Source organism: Vigna unguiculata, chromosome 3 (assembly GCF_004118075.2).
Source record: "Vigna unguiculata cultivar IT97K-499-35 chromosome 3, ASM411807v1, whole genome shotgun sequence".
In the NCBI taxonomy this organism is placed as follows: domain Eukaryota; kingdom Viridiplantae; phylum Streptophyta; class Magnoliopsida; order Fabales; family Fabaceae; genus Vigna; species Vigna unguiculata.
The window spans coordinates 12,898,945-12,918,255 of NC_040281.1; the positions used below are offsets into that span (position 1 = coordinate 12,898,945).

The 19,311-nt window shown below is 32.3% G+C and overlaps 2 protein-coding genes across 2 annotated transcripts; both read left to right on the forward strand.

Moving 5' to 3' along the window:
- The first annotated feature begins 4,465 nt into the window (after positions 1 to 4,465).
- Positions 4,466 to 9,135, forward strand: LOC114176368 (putative pumilio homolog 8, chloroplastic). Its single transcript, XM_028061401.1, has 5 exons — positions 4,466 to 6,474; positions 6,566 to 6,728; positions 7,543 to 7,706; positions 8,199 to 8,457; positions 8,688 to 9,135. Exons 1-5 carry the CDS (start codon positions 4,880 to 4,882, stop codon positions 8,793 to 8,795), a joined length of 2,289 nt encoding a protein of 762 aa, XP_027917202.1. The 5' UTR covers positions 4,466 to 4,879; the 3' UTR covers positions 8,796 to 9,135.
- A 2,025-nt stretch (positions 9,136 to 11,160) lies between these two features.
- LOC114175034 lies at positions 11,161 to 12,072 on the forward strand (the record flags this gene model as incomplete). The annotated part of the gene is made up of 1 exon (XM_028059791.1): positions 11,161 to 12,072. A coding segment is annotated over exon 1 (912 nt), but the record flags the coding sequence as incomplete, so codon positions are not given.
- Positions 12,073 to 19,311: the final 7,239 nt, after the last annotated feature.

A 19,311-nucleotide genomic window follows, 5' to 3' on the forward strand; every position in this document is an offset into this window, starting at 1 on the left:
TGTCAAGTGCGTCAATACTCACGAGACAATAATGAATTTCAAGTTCAAGAGATGTTTTCTCCACATAATCACCGCCTACCAATGTCTTTTACAGTTAAATTAAATGATTGGTGGTGTGATTGTGGTCATTTTCAAGCTCTTCGACTGCCTTGTCATCACGTAATAGTTGTTTGCTCTTTCTCGCATATATACCTAACCTCATACATCCATCCGGTTTATAGCCTCTACAACATCAACAAAGCATATGAAATGCAGTTTCATCTTGTTAGGAATAAAGAGTATTGGTCCATATACACCGAACTAAATTTCATTCCAGACCCAAACATGCGTCGTAGGGTAAGGGGAAGACCACCAACTAATAGAATCCATAATGAGATGGATGAACCAAATCCAAACAGACGAAGCAAATGTTCATATTGTAGAAATGAAGGACATCATAGGGGCAACTATCCCTACCGTCAGTAATTTATTCCTTTATCCAATTTTTTAGTTATTTTTATTAGGGTTAAATATGTTTTTGGTCCCTCAAGTTTTAGCAAAATTTGGAATTAGTCATTCATCAAAACTTTTGACCAATTTAGTCATTCATCTTTCAAAATGCATGAATTTAGTCCTTTTAACCAAATTTTGTTAAGTTTATCTGACGTTTCAAGCGCATTTCATGATAGTATTTAAATTATTTACACTGTTTGACACATTTTTGCTTCAATGTTAACTTAAATACTATCATGAAATGTGCTTGAAACATCAGATAAACTTAACAAAATTTGGTTAAAAGGACTAAATTCATGCATTTTGAAAGATGAAGGACTAAATTGGTATAAAGTTTTGATGAGAGACTAATTCCAAAATTCACTGAAACTTGAGGGACCAAAACATATTTAACCCTTTTTATTATGTAACTTTTATTATATTATTTTCATTATGTAATTTTCATTATGTATTTTTCATTATGTCATTTTTATTATGTCATTTTTATTTTTATTATGTATTGGTTGCGAATTTTTATTATGTTATTTTTATTATGTAATATATTTTTTAAAATTAATTTATTATACCAATAAAAGAATTAATTCCCAACAAATTAAATATACTAACTACTCTTAACAAAATTGTGTACAAAAAATTTATGAATAACTACTCTTAATAAAATTGTGTACAAAAAATTTATGAAATCTAAATGGATTAAAAAACTGAAATCTGAAAATTTATAAAACATAAAATAAAACTGCAACAAAAAAAAAATCAAAAACTGAAACCGGCCTCCTACCGGACGACTTCAGTTTGGTATATACAAAAATCGGCCTCCAGCCGGACGACTTCATTTAAAAAAAAAAAAAAAGGGAAACCGGCATTTGGGAGGACGACTTCACCTTTAAAGTCGTCCTCCCCTGACGACACAACCCCTTTTACAAATAAAAATTCAAATGATCCTTTTTTACACATTCTTGGTCAAAATGATCCAAAATTACAAATTTCCCGATAAATTTCAAACCTATCATCCTTTAACTGATATATTAATATAATTTTTTAAGGTGTTATACATATGTTAACGAAATCTAAATATTTATAAGTTGTTTAACCATATTAATTTTATCTCTAATTTTTTTTTTATAAACATTAAAAAGTTATATATGACAATTAGCATGTCAATCAACTTATAGAAAGTCCATTTTCTTTCTCCAATTTTTAACATTATTTTCTTTCCTGATTATTAGAAATGGAAGATATTATAAAATGTTTTTATTTTTTAAAAAGTATATATTGTATCTGTATAGTGTTTATTACCATGTTAAGAAGACCTAACATTGCATTAAGGAGCATGTGAAGAGTTATTTTTTTTAATTTCTGAAAACTTAATTTTATTCTAAAATTTAAAAAAAATTAAAAAATATAAAAAAGTTAACCAAAGACATTTTTAAACACGTGTGGCAATATGATACATTTCGGTTACAATTTCCCGAGGATTGTAATTCCCAAGAATAGAACGTGCACCTTCAAACAAAAACAAAAACTTCCCTGACATCCGCTTCATCTCTTGACAAATTCTCCCTTCTCTTCGGAGAGCTGCGATCAACTTGGGCAACCATATAAAAGGCGTTATTCATATAAAAAAAAAGAAAAAAAAATATTGTGTAACTGTATATATAAATCATTGATTTAATCCGAATTAAACCCAAATATTTATGTAAAGAGTATATAAGCTTTAATTTCATATGTTTAATTTAAAAAACAATCATTAAAATATTTCAATTTAAAGTTAATTACCTTACTTCAACTATTTCGTATAAATTATCCTTTTAATTATTACACTTTTGTGCGTTAAAATTAAAATTGAAGATATTATTAATTTAAATGAAAATTATTTACAATTATTATTTGATTTTAAAACTTAAATTATTAAAATATTTATTTATGTTTTGTATAAAACAAATTTATGCAAGATTATTAAATATTTAATTTAAGTAAGTTTTATGCTATTATATATATAAAATTTAATAAATAATATAATATGGTATAGTGTAAAATATGTGATTGATTTAGCTATCTAAGTTCTTAATGTACCATGTGTATAGTTAAGTAATAAAACTATCTCTATGGTAGAAATATTTCTCTTATTTTTTCACACTAATAAAACATTATAACTTGCTATTTCTGGTTCATACATATGTTAATTTTCAAGTTTACACACTTAAAAAAAATGAAAAATAAACCAAATTATTCTACTAAAAAATAGATAAAAAATCCAAATGCAAATTGATTTTAATCAATTTACTGTTATTATTATTTTATATTAGTTTGTGGTTAAAGTATAAAAAATCCTTCTACAAAACACTATTACTTAGGCTAATTAGACCTTTTAGGAAATAAAAACAATACTCTTAAATCTATTCTTATTAGTTAGACATCATGAAATAATTTTATATTCAGAAAAAAAATGAATTCTTTATAGATGAGAAGCCAATGGAGCCAATGGCTTCAAGCCATATGCATGATTGAAAATTGAAGGATCAAATTCATTTATATAAAAAACTATGATTACGCTTGATTATCTGAACTGTAAGTTTTTTTTTTTCAAAAATAAAATAATCCAAGATTTCTTACTTGAAATTATTCGATTGTAAATGTTAAATATAAACTCATTGGAAAAATATTTTCAGGCATGAAATATGGATTATTTAAATAAATATAAATATTATTTTTACTTGTTATAATTATATATTTTTACAATATATTGAAAGTAACAGTTATTCATTCCCAATAATTAGTGTTTTACTACAGACAGTTGGAGAGATATTATGAATAAAAGTAAAAAATTATCTCTGTAAATATTATTCATGCTAAGATCAATAAAGTTTCATATTTATTAAATTTCCTAAATGATAAAAGTATGTGTTATCGTATAATATAAATAAGTTAAACTCCACTATTATAATATATTTAAATTTTTTCATAATCTAAATTTTGCTTTACATTTTTTATTATATTATTAGTTTCTTAGTCTGTTTAGGAATACTGAGTACTGTTTAATGTGAAAGTAGAATTTTAAGAACAATGTTGTAAAATTGGTTTGAACTCATAAATCAAATCGGTTTTAAAAAACAGAAAGTGTATTTAGACGGAGTAATTTAATCGATTAAATATACTATGGTTATATCTTGAATTGAACAAAATAGTGTAACTTGAGAAAATTAAACTAAACTTTGAATTCCATAGGTGCCAAAAAAGATGTTAATAGAAGTCATTAAGTTAAAATAAACAACCTACACTAATATACTTTTCTTTTATAAATTAAAATATTGTTAGTTATCACAAGGCCTTTTTAAAATAAAGCATTAATTTTCTTTTTTAAAAAATAAAATCTTTAACATATTTAAATTTTCAATTCTAAAATATTATCACACAAAAAATTATTTATTATTTTTAACCCATATTATTATTATTATTATTATACTCATTATTATAATAATAATAATAATATTATTATTATTATACTCATTATTATAATAGTTATGATATTCATGTATTCAGAATAATAATACTCAAAACAGAAATATGATTGGTTGAAAACAAATTATGATAATTCAGGTTTTTTTAACATATGTTATATACTATTTTAATTTAAAACAATTTGATATTAACATAAAAAATATTTATTCCCTTATCTATCTATTGATAAAAAAAAATTACGTCTTGTATAGCTTTGTATTACCAACAAATGTAAATTAAAAAAACTTAAAGATGTATTATCTTTATTTATATAATACATGAAAATTATGAGTTTTTTTTGTCAAAGAATATGTTTGAAATGTCATCTCTCAAATGAATTAATCATCTGGAATATAACTTTTTAAATTTGGTAAAAATAATCGATAAATTGTGATTTTTATTCTATAAATAAATATATTCCAATTAAATATTCCCTCTATATAAATATAGAAAGCCCGTAGCGTCTGTTCTTGCTTCAGCTTTAATGGCCTGTGAGACTACGCTGAGTGTGTACGCCTACGGTTCCCAGTGACCGCATGTAAATCTTCAATATTTGCATGCTTCACCAACTCCCCTCAGACAATACCCATTACCCAAATAATATGATTTCCTCGAAATGCAAATGCAAATGCAATCCCAATTCTCTTCGTAATAATAAAGGACCTAACTTTTTCAGTTTTTCCAACCACTGAGCGCAACCCAGATGACCCAAGGCTTGTAATTTCTGATGGGATTGTGTTATTTACTCTCTTTTAATCGATGTCTGAAATGGGTTTTCTGATTCATGTAGTCTTTTGATTGTTGTGTGTGAGTTTGGTCTGTTGTTGTTTTTTGTTTTGTTTTTTTTGTTGTGTTCTGTCACTGGTTGTTGGTGTGTGAAAGCATTGAGATGGGGAAAGAGATGTTGGAGAATGTGAAGGACGATGGGGGCCTTGAGGAGCTTGAGATGTTGCTGAATGAGATCCCTCAGGCAACATCAAACAATCTTTACCACGGGAAATCATATGATGTTCATGATGGTGATGATCATCATAATCATGGTTTTTTTGTGTCTAATGGAATGTGTGATGATGACCCATTTAGTCAGATTCAGTATCCATGTGTCTCGTCTCCTGCGAGTGGTTTTTCTCTGCAATCTGATGGTTCTTCCTCAAGCTTGTTCTCTTCTGGACATGCTTTGTCTGACACTGGATCACCAACCCCTCCTCCATTGGAGGATCTTAAATCCGCCATGCCTTCTGGAGGTTCTTCTTCTTACCCTAATAACCGTTTCATCACACCTGATTCAACTGTTTTTAATAATGCCAATGGAGGTTTGGTTGATGAATTTGGCCTGTGTGCCAATTTGAGTCGAATGCACATCAGCAACCAACAAGAGAGGCCTTGTGATTTCAAGGAACATTCGATGGCTATGAATAGGCCACTGTTTCCAGAATGTTCCTTCACTGGAAATGGTCCAAGCAATGTTCACACAAACGGGGCACATTGCAGTTTCCGGAGAGGTTCTTTGGATTGTGTTGGGGTTCAAGCCCCTGTACCCTGGAGCCCTGTAAATCATGATGGTGAAATGAATTTGGCCTTGTCCGGGTTCACCCGGGACTATAGAATGCCTAATTTATTTGGATCAAGACAGTGTTCTGAAAGGACTGAGACAATGCTTTCTCAATTAAATGACTTCAGTGGTTCATTGAAGTCTCCATGCCATCAGACAAGGCAGCTGATGAATAACTACTACAGTGGAGGAAGTCGAAGCCAGCCACCGGAGTACACTCCTTTGAGTAGAAATCCAGTGGTTGATGCGTTACTTTATGTTCAGAATAATGGAATGCATCTAACTGAAGAAACAGGCATGCAAAGATGGCCTACCTCTCCCCGGTGTGTTAATTTAAGACCTTATTTGGGTGTTCAAGATTTACTGCAGTATAGCCGTTCTGTGCCTCTGTCAAATGCTAGAATCCCACAAGGAAATATAGATGCAATTGCAAGTGAGGGAAGCTTCATCATACAAGGTGAAGGTGTAAATTATGTTTCTGGCAGAGGATCGGATTCTTCCATGTATCATAGTAAGTCTGCACTACGGGGCACTGGCTTTGATAAGCATTGTAAGAGATCAGAGCTAGGCATGCCTTACCAGGTTGTAGGAAATTTTGACAATCCTAGGGGTGCCAGGATAGGTTGTTCCTTACCTTTGGTTCCCAAATACAATTCTCTAGCTGAAGCTCAAGGTTATATATATTTAATGGCTAAAGATCAGCATGGCTGTAGGTTCTTGCAAAAGATGTTTGATGAGGGTACACCGGATGATGTTCAAGTGATATTTAACGAGATCATTGATCATGTAGTGGAACTTATGGTGAACCCTTTTGGAAATTACCTTATGCAGAAGTTATTAGATGTATGCAATGAAGAACAGAGGATGCAAATCCTTCTAATCCTTACTGAAGAACCTGGTCAGCTTGTCAGAATCTCTTTAAACACTCACGGGTAATGGCACAACTTGTGCAACTACTTAGATATTATATGGTTGTGTTATATTATTGTATTGGACTTGACTTCTTTGCCTTTCTTTTATCAGCACTCGTGTGGTACAGAAGCTTATTGAGTCTCTCAAAACTAGGCAGCAAATTTCATTAGCTGTTTCAGCTCTTGAACCAGGATTCTTGGCTCTCATTAAAGATCTAAACGGAAACCATGTGGTTCAGCGCTGTTTGCTGTGTTTGAGCAATGAAGATAACAAGGCACGATTTCTATCTTTCTCAATAAAGTATACATATTGGATAATGATATTGTTATCAGTGAGCAGAAATCTGTGTGCTCATCTCACTCTTGTTTCTGTTTTATAAACATTTTAGTCGGTGATAATTGATCATCTATCTGAATTAGAATTTCATTGTTTTCTTACACATTCATTTGATTCTTAAAGTTTTTCTTCCTTAACATGCAACCATTTTTAATATGGTAACAACAATGGTACTTTGAAAAATGGCACATATAAATGTTTGAGCTTTTTTGTATCGTGGACTAGACTTGTTAAATGTGCTAAAAGTTTCATCTCAAGACTAATAATGAGTACAAATTTATATACATGTCATGTGTTGCTCTGAGATTCCAGTTATGTTTCAAAGAAAAAAATTTGTATTGATCCATGATGAATGAACAAACGCCACTCTAATAGCGACTAATGGCTTGGTCAGATGAAAATTGCTTGTGAAGGGTTTTGAATTTAACGCCTAGAGAAAATCCTATTACAAAATTTTTAAAAATTAGAAAACTAGAGTTTTGAGGACATTTGCTTCGATTGTGAAATTAATACCTACACGGTTGTTAAAGCAGATCAATATTGGAATAGGATCAAAAGAAACAAGCGTGTAATATTCTGGATTCTGGGATAAAGGGCTTGTGAACTATGATTGAAATGCTGTCCATTTTGGTGTTGCAAATTTGTTTTTTGTTCTTGACCTGAACCATCACTGATGAAATGCAAAATAAATTTGCAAACTGATATCTGGTTGCATAAGTTAAACATTTACCCTGTTATTTTGCATTCTGCAGTTTATATTTGTTGCTGCTGCAAAGTATTGTGTTGACATTGCAACTCACCAACATGGATGTTGTGTTCTGCAAAGATGCATTGGCCATTCCAACGGGGAGTACCGAGAAAAACTGATTGAAGAAATATGCGCTAATGCACTTCTGCTAGCTCAAGATCAATACGGGTAACTATTGGAAGCATTATAGTTTATAAAGCACGAAATTCCTTTGACTGGTTGGTTCATCTTCTTGTTACTTTCCATCCCCTAAACATGCCTTTTTTTCTTCCCAAAGTGAAAACCTTAGTTGTAGTCAAGTGTCATTGACAATTTGTATAAAAAGTTTTAATCCATTTTCATGAGGCCAAGACTAATGGGGACTGGAAAATGTGGCAGCCAGACACAGTACCTGTTGTTCTACACTTTCTTCTTTAACATATGACCATTCCTTGCGCTACGCTGGTGAAGAAATATGTACTGTGAAAAAGTGAATAGTACACTAGAAAAGAAGATTGTTATAAACTGAAATTCATATGTTGCTATCAGTTTTAACATCTCAGGAATTTGTTAAATCAGATGGTAGTACAAAGCACTCAAACAACTGTGAGCCTTTTTCTCTATTGATTCTGAATTCATTTTTCTACCCTTTCATCACTCTGTTCTTTTTTCCTGCTGCAGAAATTATGTTGTTCAGTTTATCCTGGACTTGAAGATTCCATCTGCCACCGCATATATAAGGTCACAATTTGAAGGCAACTATGTTCACCTTTCAAGGCAGAAGTTTGGTAGCCACGTGGTTGAAAAATGTCTTGCTGTATTCATTGACGAAATTCGATCAAGAGTGATTCTGGAGCTGCTGTCAACTCCTCACTTTGAACACTTGCTTCAAGACCCACATGCAAACTATGTTGTTCAATCAGCTCTTCGACATTCTGAGGTTTGTAACATGACCACCTTATTTTCATTCATTCAATCCTCTTTGAAAAGCCAATGACAGAAAAATAGTAAGTGCAAAATCCTGTCAAATATGTTGTACTAGTACTACTACTGTTTATACTCATATTGTAGCTGTTTAAGAGGTTAATTTCTTCATCACTGAGTTTTGATCCTGATCTAGATGAAATGTTTGTTTGTTTTTCTCTCTTTGCCTTTTTCCTTGTAAACTAGGGCCGTGTGCACAATGTACTAGTTGAAGCAATTGAGTCCCACAAAGCCATTTCTCGAAACAGCCCTTATTCGAAGAAGATTTTCTCGCAGAAGTTTCTGAAGAAATGATGTACATTCTCCCCTCGTGCAAGAAGGGTTCTTGTTGTTTAGGTCTGCCACAAAAGTTTATGTATGTTTTGGATGGTTATTTAACTGTAAGTTGAAATGCTGATAACCATACAAAGGAGTTAAGGTCTGTTTATAAGTGCTTGTCCATCTGCTCAGCTAATTATGGAAAAAAATGAGAAGAGAAAAACAGAATAGCAGAAATTTTGCTCACGTTTTAGATCTTTTGCATGTACTATTTTCTTGTATTTCAACTTATTGGTTAATATTATCATGTTAATTATGCTACTCTCACTCTGTGGGAATGTATGGTGTATATATATATAACTAGATGTTTGTTTGCTTTTGTTGTGTAATGAAGAATGCTATCATCAAACCACTCTTTAAGATACTGTTGGCTGAAATTGATAGAAAATTATAAACACTGGTGGATCAGAAAGAGTATATAAAAAAAGCATAGTTTTCAATAAATACCAACTAATAATGGTGTGTATTAAAATTAAGCTTAGGTTTCCAATAATCATAATCTTATATGTTTGCTCCTTCATTGTGTGTAAATTTATTAGCGTTTCCTATTTTGTTCATGATTCTGAAATTTCGTGTGTTGGTTCTTCCACATGGAGGCTGAATTTGGGATTTTGGCCCTTCTAAAGTGCATTCAGCACGTTAAAAGCAAAGTAGTATAAAACAATAATAGGTCAGTAATAAATAAAGGATTAAAATTGTTATTATGTACGTAATCACTTAAGAATTTAGTAGATTCTCAACCGTTTTCTAAATCAATCTTTTTTAAAGGACGGAGTAGGGTGGCTTTTCGGCTAAAATTTAAGGAACGTACCTAAACCTTTTAATGAAACAACATTACGAGGAATGTAAAAGTTTTAATTTATTATTAAAATTAGTGGAGTAATAGTTCTACCATAACGTGATGGGACATGAAAATAGATATAGTATGAGAAATATTTCTTCAGTTAGGCTTTCTAAATTTCAAGGTCGGTCTACCCGTTAACCGAACAACATTATAAAAACCACATTTCAAATAAGAAAAAATATGCATTTATTTGCAGAATTTACTTCTCTCATTTTTCATCACTAATAATGAATACTTTTATAATTTTTCTCTTAGAAGATAGAAAGTCATTGAACAAGCTGTACAAGGAGTAAAATATTTTTGTTGAGTTAGACAAGCGTATAAACTCTTGATATAAAGTAGTTTTAAATACTATTGGTCTCTTTTTTTTTAGTTTGTTCAATTTGATCCATTTTTTTTTGCGTTTAATTTGATTCTTGATTTGATAATTTATGTTCAATTTTGTTTTTTTAGTTGACGCCATTTAGATTGATAACAATAAGAATATACAAACTGACATTGTTCACATAATGTGACACTGTTCACATTATAACCATTATGATTGATTGTGTTGTATTCAAATAAGTCCCTATTGTGGTTAAATTTGTTCAATTTAGTCTATAATTTAGTTAAATTGGTTCAATTTAGTTCCATCCTCCATTTCATGAACTACCACCACCACCATCACCACGTTCGTTGCTGCCACCACAACCACCACTACAATGTTTCACTCTCAGTGATTTTGGTACTTCATAACTTGTGCATCTTGCAATTTTTTTAGTAAAAATTAAATGTTAATTAAATATAACCATAAATAGTTTTCTAATCGAGTATCTTGCATTCATCTCACAATTACTAAGTGTTGAAATTAAGGACAAACTACAAAATTTCACGTGTTTTAATTATTAACTTTTTAAATAACTGTGTTTTTACCTTAATGTTTTCGTTTCAGTCATTTGAGGATATACGGGGGTAGTGGTGGTAGTAGGGTGGTAGTGGTGGTGATGGTGGTGGCAGTGACAATGGTGGTGGTGGTGATGATGGCAGTGACAGTGGTGGTGGTGGTGATGATGGCAATGGTGAAAGTTTATGAAATGAAGGGTGAAACTAAATTAAACTAATTTAACTCAAATATGGGCTAAATTGAATAAATTTAACTAAAATATGGACTTATTTGAACAAAACACAATCAATTATAATGAACAGTACTACGTGTTAAAGATATTACTGAAACAAGATAAATAGTTTCCTATTTCATAGCCTTCTGTTATAGCATATATTTGATTGCCTTCTGTTATGGCAGATGTTTAGTATATTGTTTCCTTGTTTGTAGCCTAACGTGAAGGCATTTACATTGTATATATTCTGACCAAATGTATGAGGAAAAGGGGGAGAGGAAAACATTCCTATATGGTATCAGATTAGGGTTCTTCATCCTCTTCCTTCCGCAGGCCCTAGCTCTTTTTTTGTTTTTTCCTTGCCCACATTATTCCCTCCTTCTCTATTTTCTCTATCTTCATGGCTTCCAACAAATCCTCCTTTCTTCCTGCTCTTGCTGTATCAAACATCAAGAATCATGTTTCCATTATTCTTGAAATGGAAAATGTTCAATATTCCACGTGGGCTGAACTCTTCAAAATTCACGCACGATCAACCAAGGTGCTTGATCATATCCTTCCTCCGGCCAACAGCACGACGACGGCTCCTTCTACTGCCGAAGAGAAGGAGCTTTGGTCCACTTTGGACGCCACGGTTCTTTCGTGGATTTATGCTACCATTTCTAGTGACTTACTGCACACCATTATCGAACCCGATTCAACGGCTATGGAAGCTTGGGATAGATTGCGTGATATATTCCAGGATAATCAACATTCTCGTGCTGTTGCCTTGGAGCAAGAATTCTCTGCCACTTCTATGGAGAAATTCTCAAATGTCTCCTCTTATTGTCAACGTCTCAAATCAATAGCAGATCAGCTGAAGAACGTTGGGGCTCCGGTGTCTGAAAGTCGTTTGGTATTACAACTGGTTGGGGGTCTTGCCCCTCCGTACCGTGGTGTGGGAACGTTGATCCGCCAAAGCAACCCTCTACCTCCTTTTTACAAGGCTCGGTCCATGCTCACTCTTGAGGAGGCTGGTTTGGCAAAGGAAGCAGCCACTGAGTCTGCTATGCTCACCACTTCGACTGATGATGGGTCCCCACACACTGCAAAATCTGGACAGTCGAAAAACCACTATGGTTCGCACCATTCAAGCGGTGGACGGCGCAATCATGGGGGTGGTCGCAAGAATAGAGGAGGAAGGTCCTCCACTGGCGGTAAAGGCGGTGGTCGGGGGCCGTTTTCCGGTGGCCAAGGACGCTTCATTTCTCCGCATTGGCAGCAGCATGACCAAAGTGGCAACCGTCCTCCGCAATGGCAGCAACAACAACCTGTTCCATGGGGCTGGTATAATCCTACCCGGCCTATTCCTCCCTGTCCCTTTCCAACTCAAGGCTGGGCTCGCCCCAATACTCCTCCCCCTCGCCAAGTCGGTGTTCTTGGTCCAAGACCACCTCAACAGGCTTATGTGCATCCTGCCGCATCCCCTGCACCTCTTGAGCAGTCTACTTTGTCTGCTCCCACCGATATTGAGACAGCAATGCACACTATGTCCCTTCAACAACCAGATCAGTCTTGGTACATGGACACCGGTGCTACATCTCACATGACTTCTTCTATCGGTAATCTCTCGTCTTATTTTAATTTGAGCAATCATCCACACAATCACATTATTGTTGGTAATGGTCACACAATTTCAATTCATGGCTATGGTCACACGAACTTGTCTTCTCCATGTCAATCCCTCTTTCTTAAAAATGTTCTTCATGCTCCTAAACTGATTAAAAATCTTGTTTCTGTTCGAAAGTTTACAAAAGATAATTCAGTGTTTGTGGAGTTTGATCCATTTGGTTTTTTTGTGAAGGATTATCAGACTGGGATGTCAATAATGAGATGTAATAGCAGCGGCGATCTGTATCCTATGTCCTCTTCTCCCAACATTCAAGCTTCCTCCTCTACCTTTGCAGCCATCACCCCTAAGCTTTGGCATGATCGTTTGGGTCACCCAGGCTCTCCTATCTTGGATGTGCTGCGAAAGAATAAAAGCATTGATTGTAATAAACTTTCTCGTTCTAGCCTTTGTGGGTCATGTGTTCTTGGGAAACATATTAAGGTGCCTTTTGTTCATTCCTCTTCCAATACTACTATGCCATTTGATATTTTACACAGTGATCTTTGGACCTCTCCCATTTTGAGTTCTTTGGGACATAAATATTACATTTTATTTCTTGATGATTTTTCAAAATATTTATGGACTTTTCCTTTGGGTCGGAAATCTGATGTGTATGAAATTTTTTTGGCGTTCAAAACTCATATTTCTACTCAATTTGAGTGTAATATAAAAAATGTGCAATGTGATAATGGTGGGAAATTTGCTAACAAGTCTTTTGGGCAGTTTTGTCAAAAACATGGCATGTCTTTCCGGATGTCGTGTCCACACACTTCTTCTCAAAATGGGAAAGCCGAACGCAAGATTCAGACTATAAACAATATGTCTCGTACTCTTCTTGCTCATGCATCTCTTCCTCCATCCTTTTGGCATCATGCTCTCCAAATGGCAACCTATCTTCTTAATGTCCTCCCCAGTAAATTGTTGGGTAATAAGTCTCCACTAGAGGTTCTTTACCAAAAGGTTCCGTCTTATGATCATATCCGGGTTTTTGGGTGTTTGTGTTACCCTCTCATTCCATCCACCACTATAAATAAGTTACAACCACGGTCTACCCCTTGCATCTTCCTCGGGTATCCAACCCATCATCGTGGCTACAAGTGTTATGATTTCTCCTCTGGAAAAATAATTCTTTGTCGCCATGTATTGTTTGACGAACATACTTTTCCTTTTCGTAGTATTCATTCCCTCAAACCCCATACATATGATTTCCTTGACACAGGTTACTCTCCTTATGTCATTCACCATCTTCAACAATGTACTCCCACTCCTACGTCTCCGCCCAACGTGCCACGTGAGCCTGTTTCCCCCATCATGCTAGGTGACTCTCATTCACCTTCCGAGTCCAATTCATCACCTCCTACCCCAACACATATTAATCCATCTCCTCCTAATAGTCCTATCCAACCGCATCGAGTTGTGACCCGTAGCCAGCATGGGATCTATAAACCCAATCACAAATATTCCCTGCATACTACGTTTAAGAGGTCTCCGTTGCCTCGCAATCCGATTGAGGCACTTCGTGATCATAACTGGAAAATGGCCATGGATGATGAATATGATGCTCTTATTAAAAATAAGACGTGGGAGTTGGTGCCCCGTCCTCCACATGTTAATGTCATTCGTTCCTTGTGGATTTTCACTCATAAAGTCAAATCTAATGGTGTTTTTGAGAGGCATAAAGCCCGTCTTGTAGGTAATGGAAAAACACAACAGGTTGGCTTTGATTGTGGTGAGACTTTTAGTCCCGTGGTGAAGCCTGCTACGATCCGAACTGTTCTTAGCCTTTCACTTTCGAAGGCATGGCCTATTCACCAATTGGATGTCAAAAATGCTTTCCTTCATGGGGAGTTAAAGGAAACAGTGTATATGCATCAACCATTAGGTTACAGGGACCGTCATCATCCAGATTATGTTTGTCTCTTACGTAAGTCATTGTATGGTCTCAAACAGGCACCCCGCGCTTGGTATAAGCGTTTTGCTGATTATGTTTTCTCTATTGGGTTCGTTAATAGCAAATGTGATACTTCTTTATTCATCTACCACAAAGGGTCGGCTGTGGCTTATATTTTATTATATGTTGATGACATTATTCTAACTGCTTCTTCTGATGCACTGCGCTGCTCTATCATGGATCTTCTTAGTTCTGAATTTGCTATGAAGGATCTTGGCCCTCTAAATTACTTTCTTGGCATTACGGTCACTCGCAATACAAGTGGTATGTTCCTTTCCCAGCACAAGTATGCCAAAGAAATCGTCTCACGGGCAGGGATGACTTCGTGTAAGCCATCTAAAACACCAGTTGACACAAAATCCAAGGTTAGTGCTACATCTGGGTCTCCTTTTGATGATCCTACTCTCTATCGGAGTCTCGCCGGGGCTCTACAATATCTCACTTTTACACGGCCCGATATCTCTTATGCCGTGCAACAGGTGTGTCTCCATATGCATGATTCACGGATTGATCATATGTCAGCTCTCAAAAGGATTATTCGCTATGTTCAAGGTACATTGGATTACGGTCTTCATTTATATTCATCACCTACTTCTACTTTGGTCTCTTACACTGATGCAGATTGGGGTGGGTGCCCTGACACGAGACGCTCTACGTCCGGTTACTGTGTATTTTTGGGTGATAACTTGATTTCTTGGTCGTCAAAACGACAACCTACATTATCTCGTTCTAGTGCTGAGGCCGAGTATCGTGGTGTGGCGAATGTGGTCTCCGAATCATGTTGGATTCGGAACTTACTCTTGGAGTTACAGTGCCCAGTTCACAAAGCCACTCTTGTGTATTGCGATAATGTGAGTGCTATTTATTTATCCCGGAATCCGGTTCAACATCAACGTACCAAGCATATCGAAATGGATATCCATTTTGTTCGTGAGAAGGTTGCCCGCGGACAAGTACGCGTTCTTCATGTGCCATCACGCTATCAGATCGCGGACATTTTCACTAAAGGTCTTCCGCTACTTTTATTTGAAGATTTTCGGGCCAGTCTCAGCGTCCAAAAGCCTCCCGCTTCGACTGTGGGGGTGTGTTAAAGATATTACTGAAACAAGATAAATAGTTTCCTATTTCATAGCCTTCTGTTATAGCATATATTTGATTGCCTTCTGTTATGGCAGATGTTTAGTATATTGTTTCCTTGTTTGTAGCCTAACGTGAAGGCATTTACATTGTATATATTCTGACCAAATGTATGAGGAAAAGGGGGAGAGGAAAACATTCCTATACTACATCATGTGAACAGTATCAACCTGTATACTCTACCGTTATCAATTTAAAATTTAAACGATGTCAATGAATAGGACAAATTTAAACATAATTTAACAAATAAGGGATCAAATTGAACACGCAAAAAAAATGATCAAATTGAACAAACTTGATCAAAACAATGACCAAAACAATATTTAAACGTATAAAGTATTTGAATATAGATGACAAATGAACTTGTGCTTGTCTTTGTCCTCGTCCCGTTTTAAATTACTAAAACACTTTTAATTGATTACGTATAGGAAAAAACTTTGTTGACTTTTGTTTATTTCTTAATTTTGTAACTTATTTCTAAGAGATATATTTGATTATTTTTATTTTTTTATAATTATTTGACTTTTATCTATGTAATATTTTTATTTGATATTTGATATTTGTATAATTATAACTTATTTATTGATATTTGACATTGGATAAAAGAAATGTATATCCTTTTAATATTAAATACTTTGTAATACTATGTTTTCACATAATTTGGATGATTTTTTATTTAAAGAATAGGATGAGATAGTGAAACTCAAACTTACACCCATTCAATAAAATATATCCCTTTAAAAATATCTAAATTAAGTTTTTGAAAATAAATTGATCAAAGAAAAATGTCAATAAAATCGCATTGATGCACTAAGTGAAGATGCCTCAATTTCTCATTTATTGGGGAAGGCTAAACCAATTCAAATATAGGATCATATGTGTTGCCGGTCAATAAAATTGATAGATGTGAGAAAATAAAATAGTTTTCACCTTCAATTAGTAGCTAACAACTCCTTACCATACCATGTGTCAAGAACTCAATATTTTAATTTTTTGAGTAAATTAACTTTTGTTCAGTGCTTTTATTTATTTTTTCTATATATATTTTGGATGAAATGAGACTAAAAGGTTATTAAAAATGTCCAGTCACTAAAATATAGGAATAAAAGATCTTCTTATGAAAGATATGTACTTTTTATTAAAAAATAAAATAAAATACAACGATGTTACTAATTCGGTATGGTCGATGTCTTTAATATCATATTAAGGCAAAAAAATGTTCACTTCTTTTAGCTCCTAGTCTAATAAGGTGACCAAGAAATTAATGTTGATGTCAATATATATGTAATGTCATTTAACTAATATATTATCAACATCTTAAATTGTATTTTTTTTTTTTGAAATTGCATATATTAAAAACAATATTTCATTATAATCGATCATATTCCAAATATCAAGCATAATTAAGACTTAGTTTTCCGATATTGATAAAGGATGATATCTTAGATTCACAAAATTTATAAAAATCAAATATTCAATTTACTTTCACCATTTTTTTAAAATATGTTTTTTGTCCTTTAACTTTTAATCAAAATTAGAATTAATTTATTTTCAAAATTTAGGCTCAATTCATTCCTCCAACTTTAGAAATGTGTAGATTTAGCCATTTTAATTCAATTTTGTTAAGCTTATTTAATGTTTCAAACGTGTTTTTCACTAAAATTGAAGTAAAAATGTGTTAAACGGTGTAAACAACTCAAATGTTATCATAAGCAAGTTTAAAAAGTCAAATAAATTAACAAAATCTAATTAAAATGATTAAATTCATACATTTCTAAAGTTGGAAGACTAAATTGGATCAAAGTTTCGAAGAATAACTAATTCTAATTTTCAGTAAAGTTAAAGGACCAATAATATATTTAACCTTTCTTTTTATATGCTACATCAATTAACTACAAGAAAATCATTAAATAAAAATAAATTACAAAAAACAATGAGTTAATTAAAATACCATTTTATAAATGAAAAAAATATTAATATTTAAAATAGTCTTTAGTATGAATACAAAATTATAATTAATTTGTGTATTATAATTTAAATTAGTCTCTAACTCTAATATTAACTACCAATGTTTTATCTACCAAGGAATTATTATTTAAATCGGTCTCTAATATAATTTAGAGATAAATTTAGACATTAATTTTCTATTGGCAAATGTTAGAGACTAATTTAAACTTTAACTTATAAAAAAATTATGATTTTTATTTATTACCAATAATTTTTAGTTGTATATTAGTATTTGAATTGATCACTATAATAAATAATTATTTTTAATCTTTATAATTGATTGTTATTTAATAATTTTCTTATAGTGGTTTTTTATGAAAACTATCGAATAAATTTAAATAATATTTGAAAATTGATTAATGATCATATTCATATAACCAGGATGAATATGCTTCCATAATTTTACGAAAATAAAATGTTATTTCTTCATTAAAAAGTTGGCTCACATTATATACGAATTTCTATCAAATAAAATATTATTAATAAGTCGATAAGAAACATGTTTCCAAGGTTAGCTGATAGGTTAATACATTTCCATCAAGGTTAGGATGGATAACAACGTCACACAACTCATAACACCTTCAACAATTGCTTACAAAATATGCAAAACATTAGAAAATTAATTATATTCCTTTTTAGATGTTTATTATCAACTCTGGAATGAAATAAAATAAAAATTTAAGATAAATTTTCAAAAAGATAATAAAAGCATTTAAACCTTTATTTTGTCTTGAACTACCAAGATGAATAGTAATAACTTCCACTTCATAGGTACATAAATGAGAGTATAGTTAAGGAATATGATTTTAGAACGAAGAAATCATAATTCAAAATTTAAGTTGCATTGAACCTTTTCTTTTCATTAAGATTATCATATTTTTATTTTATTTTATTAAAATCGTGAGCACAATTTTTGTTTAATAATTTTCTTTTAAAATTGTGTTTTGAAAAGCGAAATATTATTTTTAAATAGTACAAGGAAGCGTGTTTTTAGAACTATTATTAGAAAATGGATCGGCCAAACTCTAATAATATATAAACTCTTATTTGTGACATTCTGAATTCTTCATTCATTTGTGACATTCGAGAACCTAATTGGTAATGCACTTGGATTCTCTTATTTTTGTTATAAATAGGAGAATTATAATATATAAACTCTAATAATATGTTATGTTTATTATTAAATCTACCGTGAAACCAATTAAAACAATAAAATATAATAAAAAAACATAAATATATATAATTTAGTGGGATACCGAATTGGTTGATTTTTATTCAATAAGGTATATCAAATAAATAAAAAGAACACAATAAATATGTAAAATTTAGTTAGCAATAAACAATAATATATGGTTAAGATTTATTAAACTATGTTTATTATGAACAGAGGATCTAAATCCGTTATTAATAAGACACTGTCATATTTGCTATTTCTTTTATTTTCATCAAAGAAAAATATGCACTCTATGTTTCTACATTTTAAAAATAAGTAAATATATAATAATAGTAAAGATTAAAAATAAATCATAAATCATTTGTGGCATAAATGATTTCAATAATGTAGAAAAGAAATATTAATTCATTGCGCTAGTTACTAATGTAAAACAAGATGCAATATATGCATACCAAAATAACATATTATTTCTATTTTGTGGTCATATATAATAATACAACACATTTCATGAGAAAAAAATAAAGAAAGAAAAAAGAGAAAAAAAATAGAAAACTGAATTACATTTTAAGAAAAATAACCGAAGAAGAATTATATATATAACATGGATATTTTGAAAGAAAATAAATATAAT

Excerpts from the sequence above, each read along its gene's own strand:
- LOC114176368 (XM_028061401.1), top strand. The coding sequence starts at position 4,880 with ATGGGGAAAGAGATGTTGGAGAATGTGAAGGACGATGGGGGCCTTGAG. Across the intron at positions 6,475-6,565 it reads ATCTCTTTAAACACTCACGG|CACTCGTGTGGTACAGAAGC; the intron begins GTAATGGCACAA and ends TTCTTTTATCAG. Across the intron at positions 7,707-8,198 it reads CTAGCTCAAGATCAATACGG|AAATTATGTTGTTCAGTTTA; the intron begins GTAACTATTGGA and ends TTCCTGCTGCAG.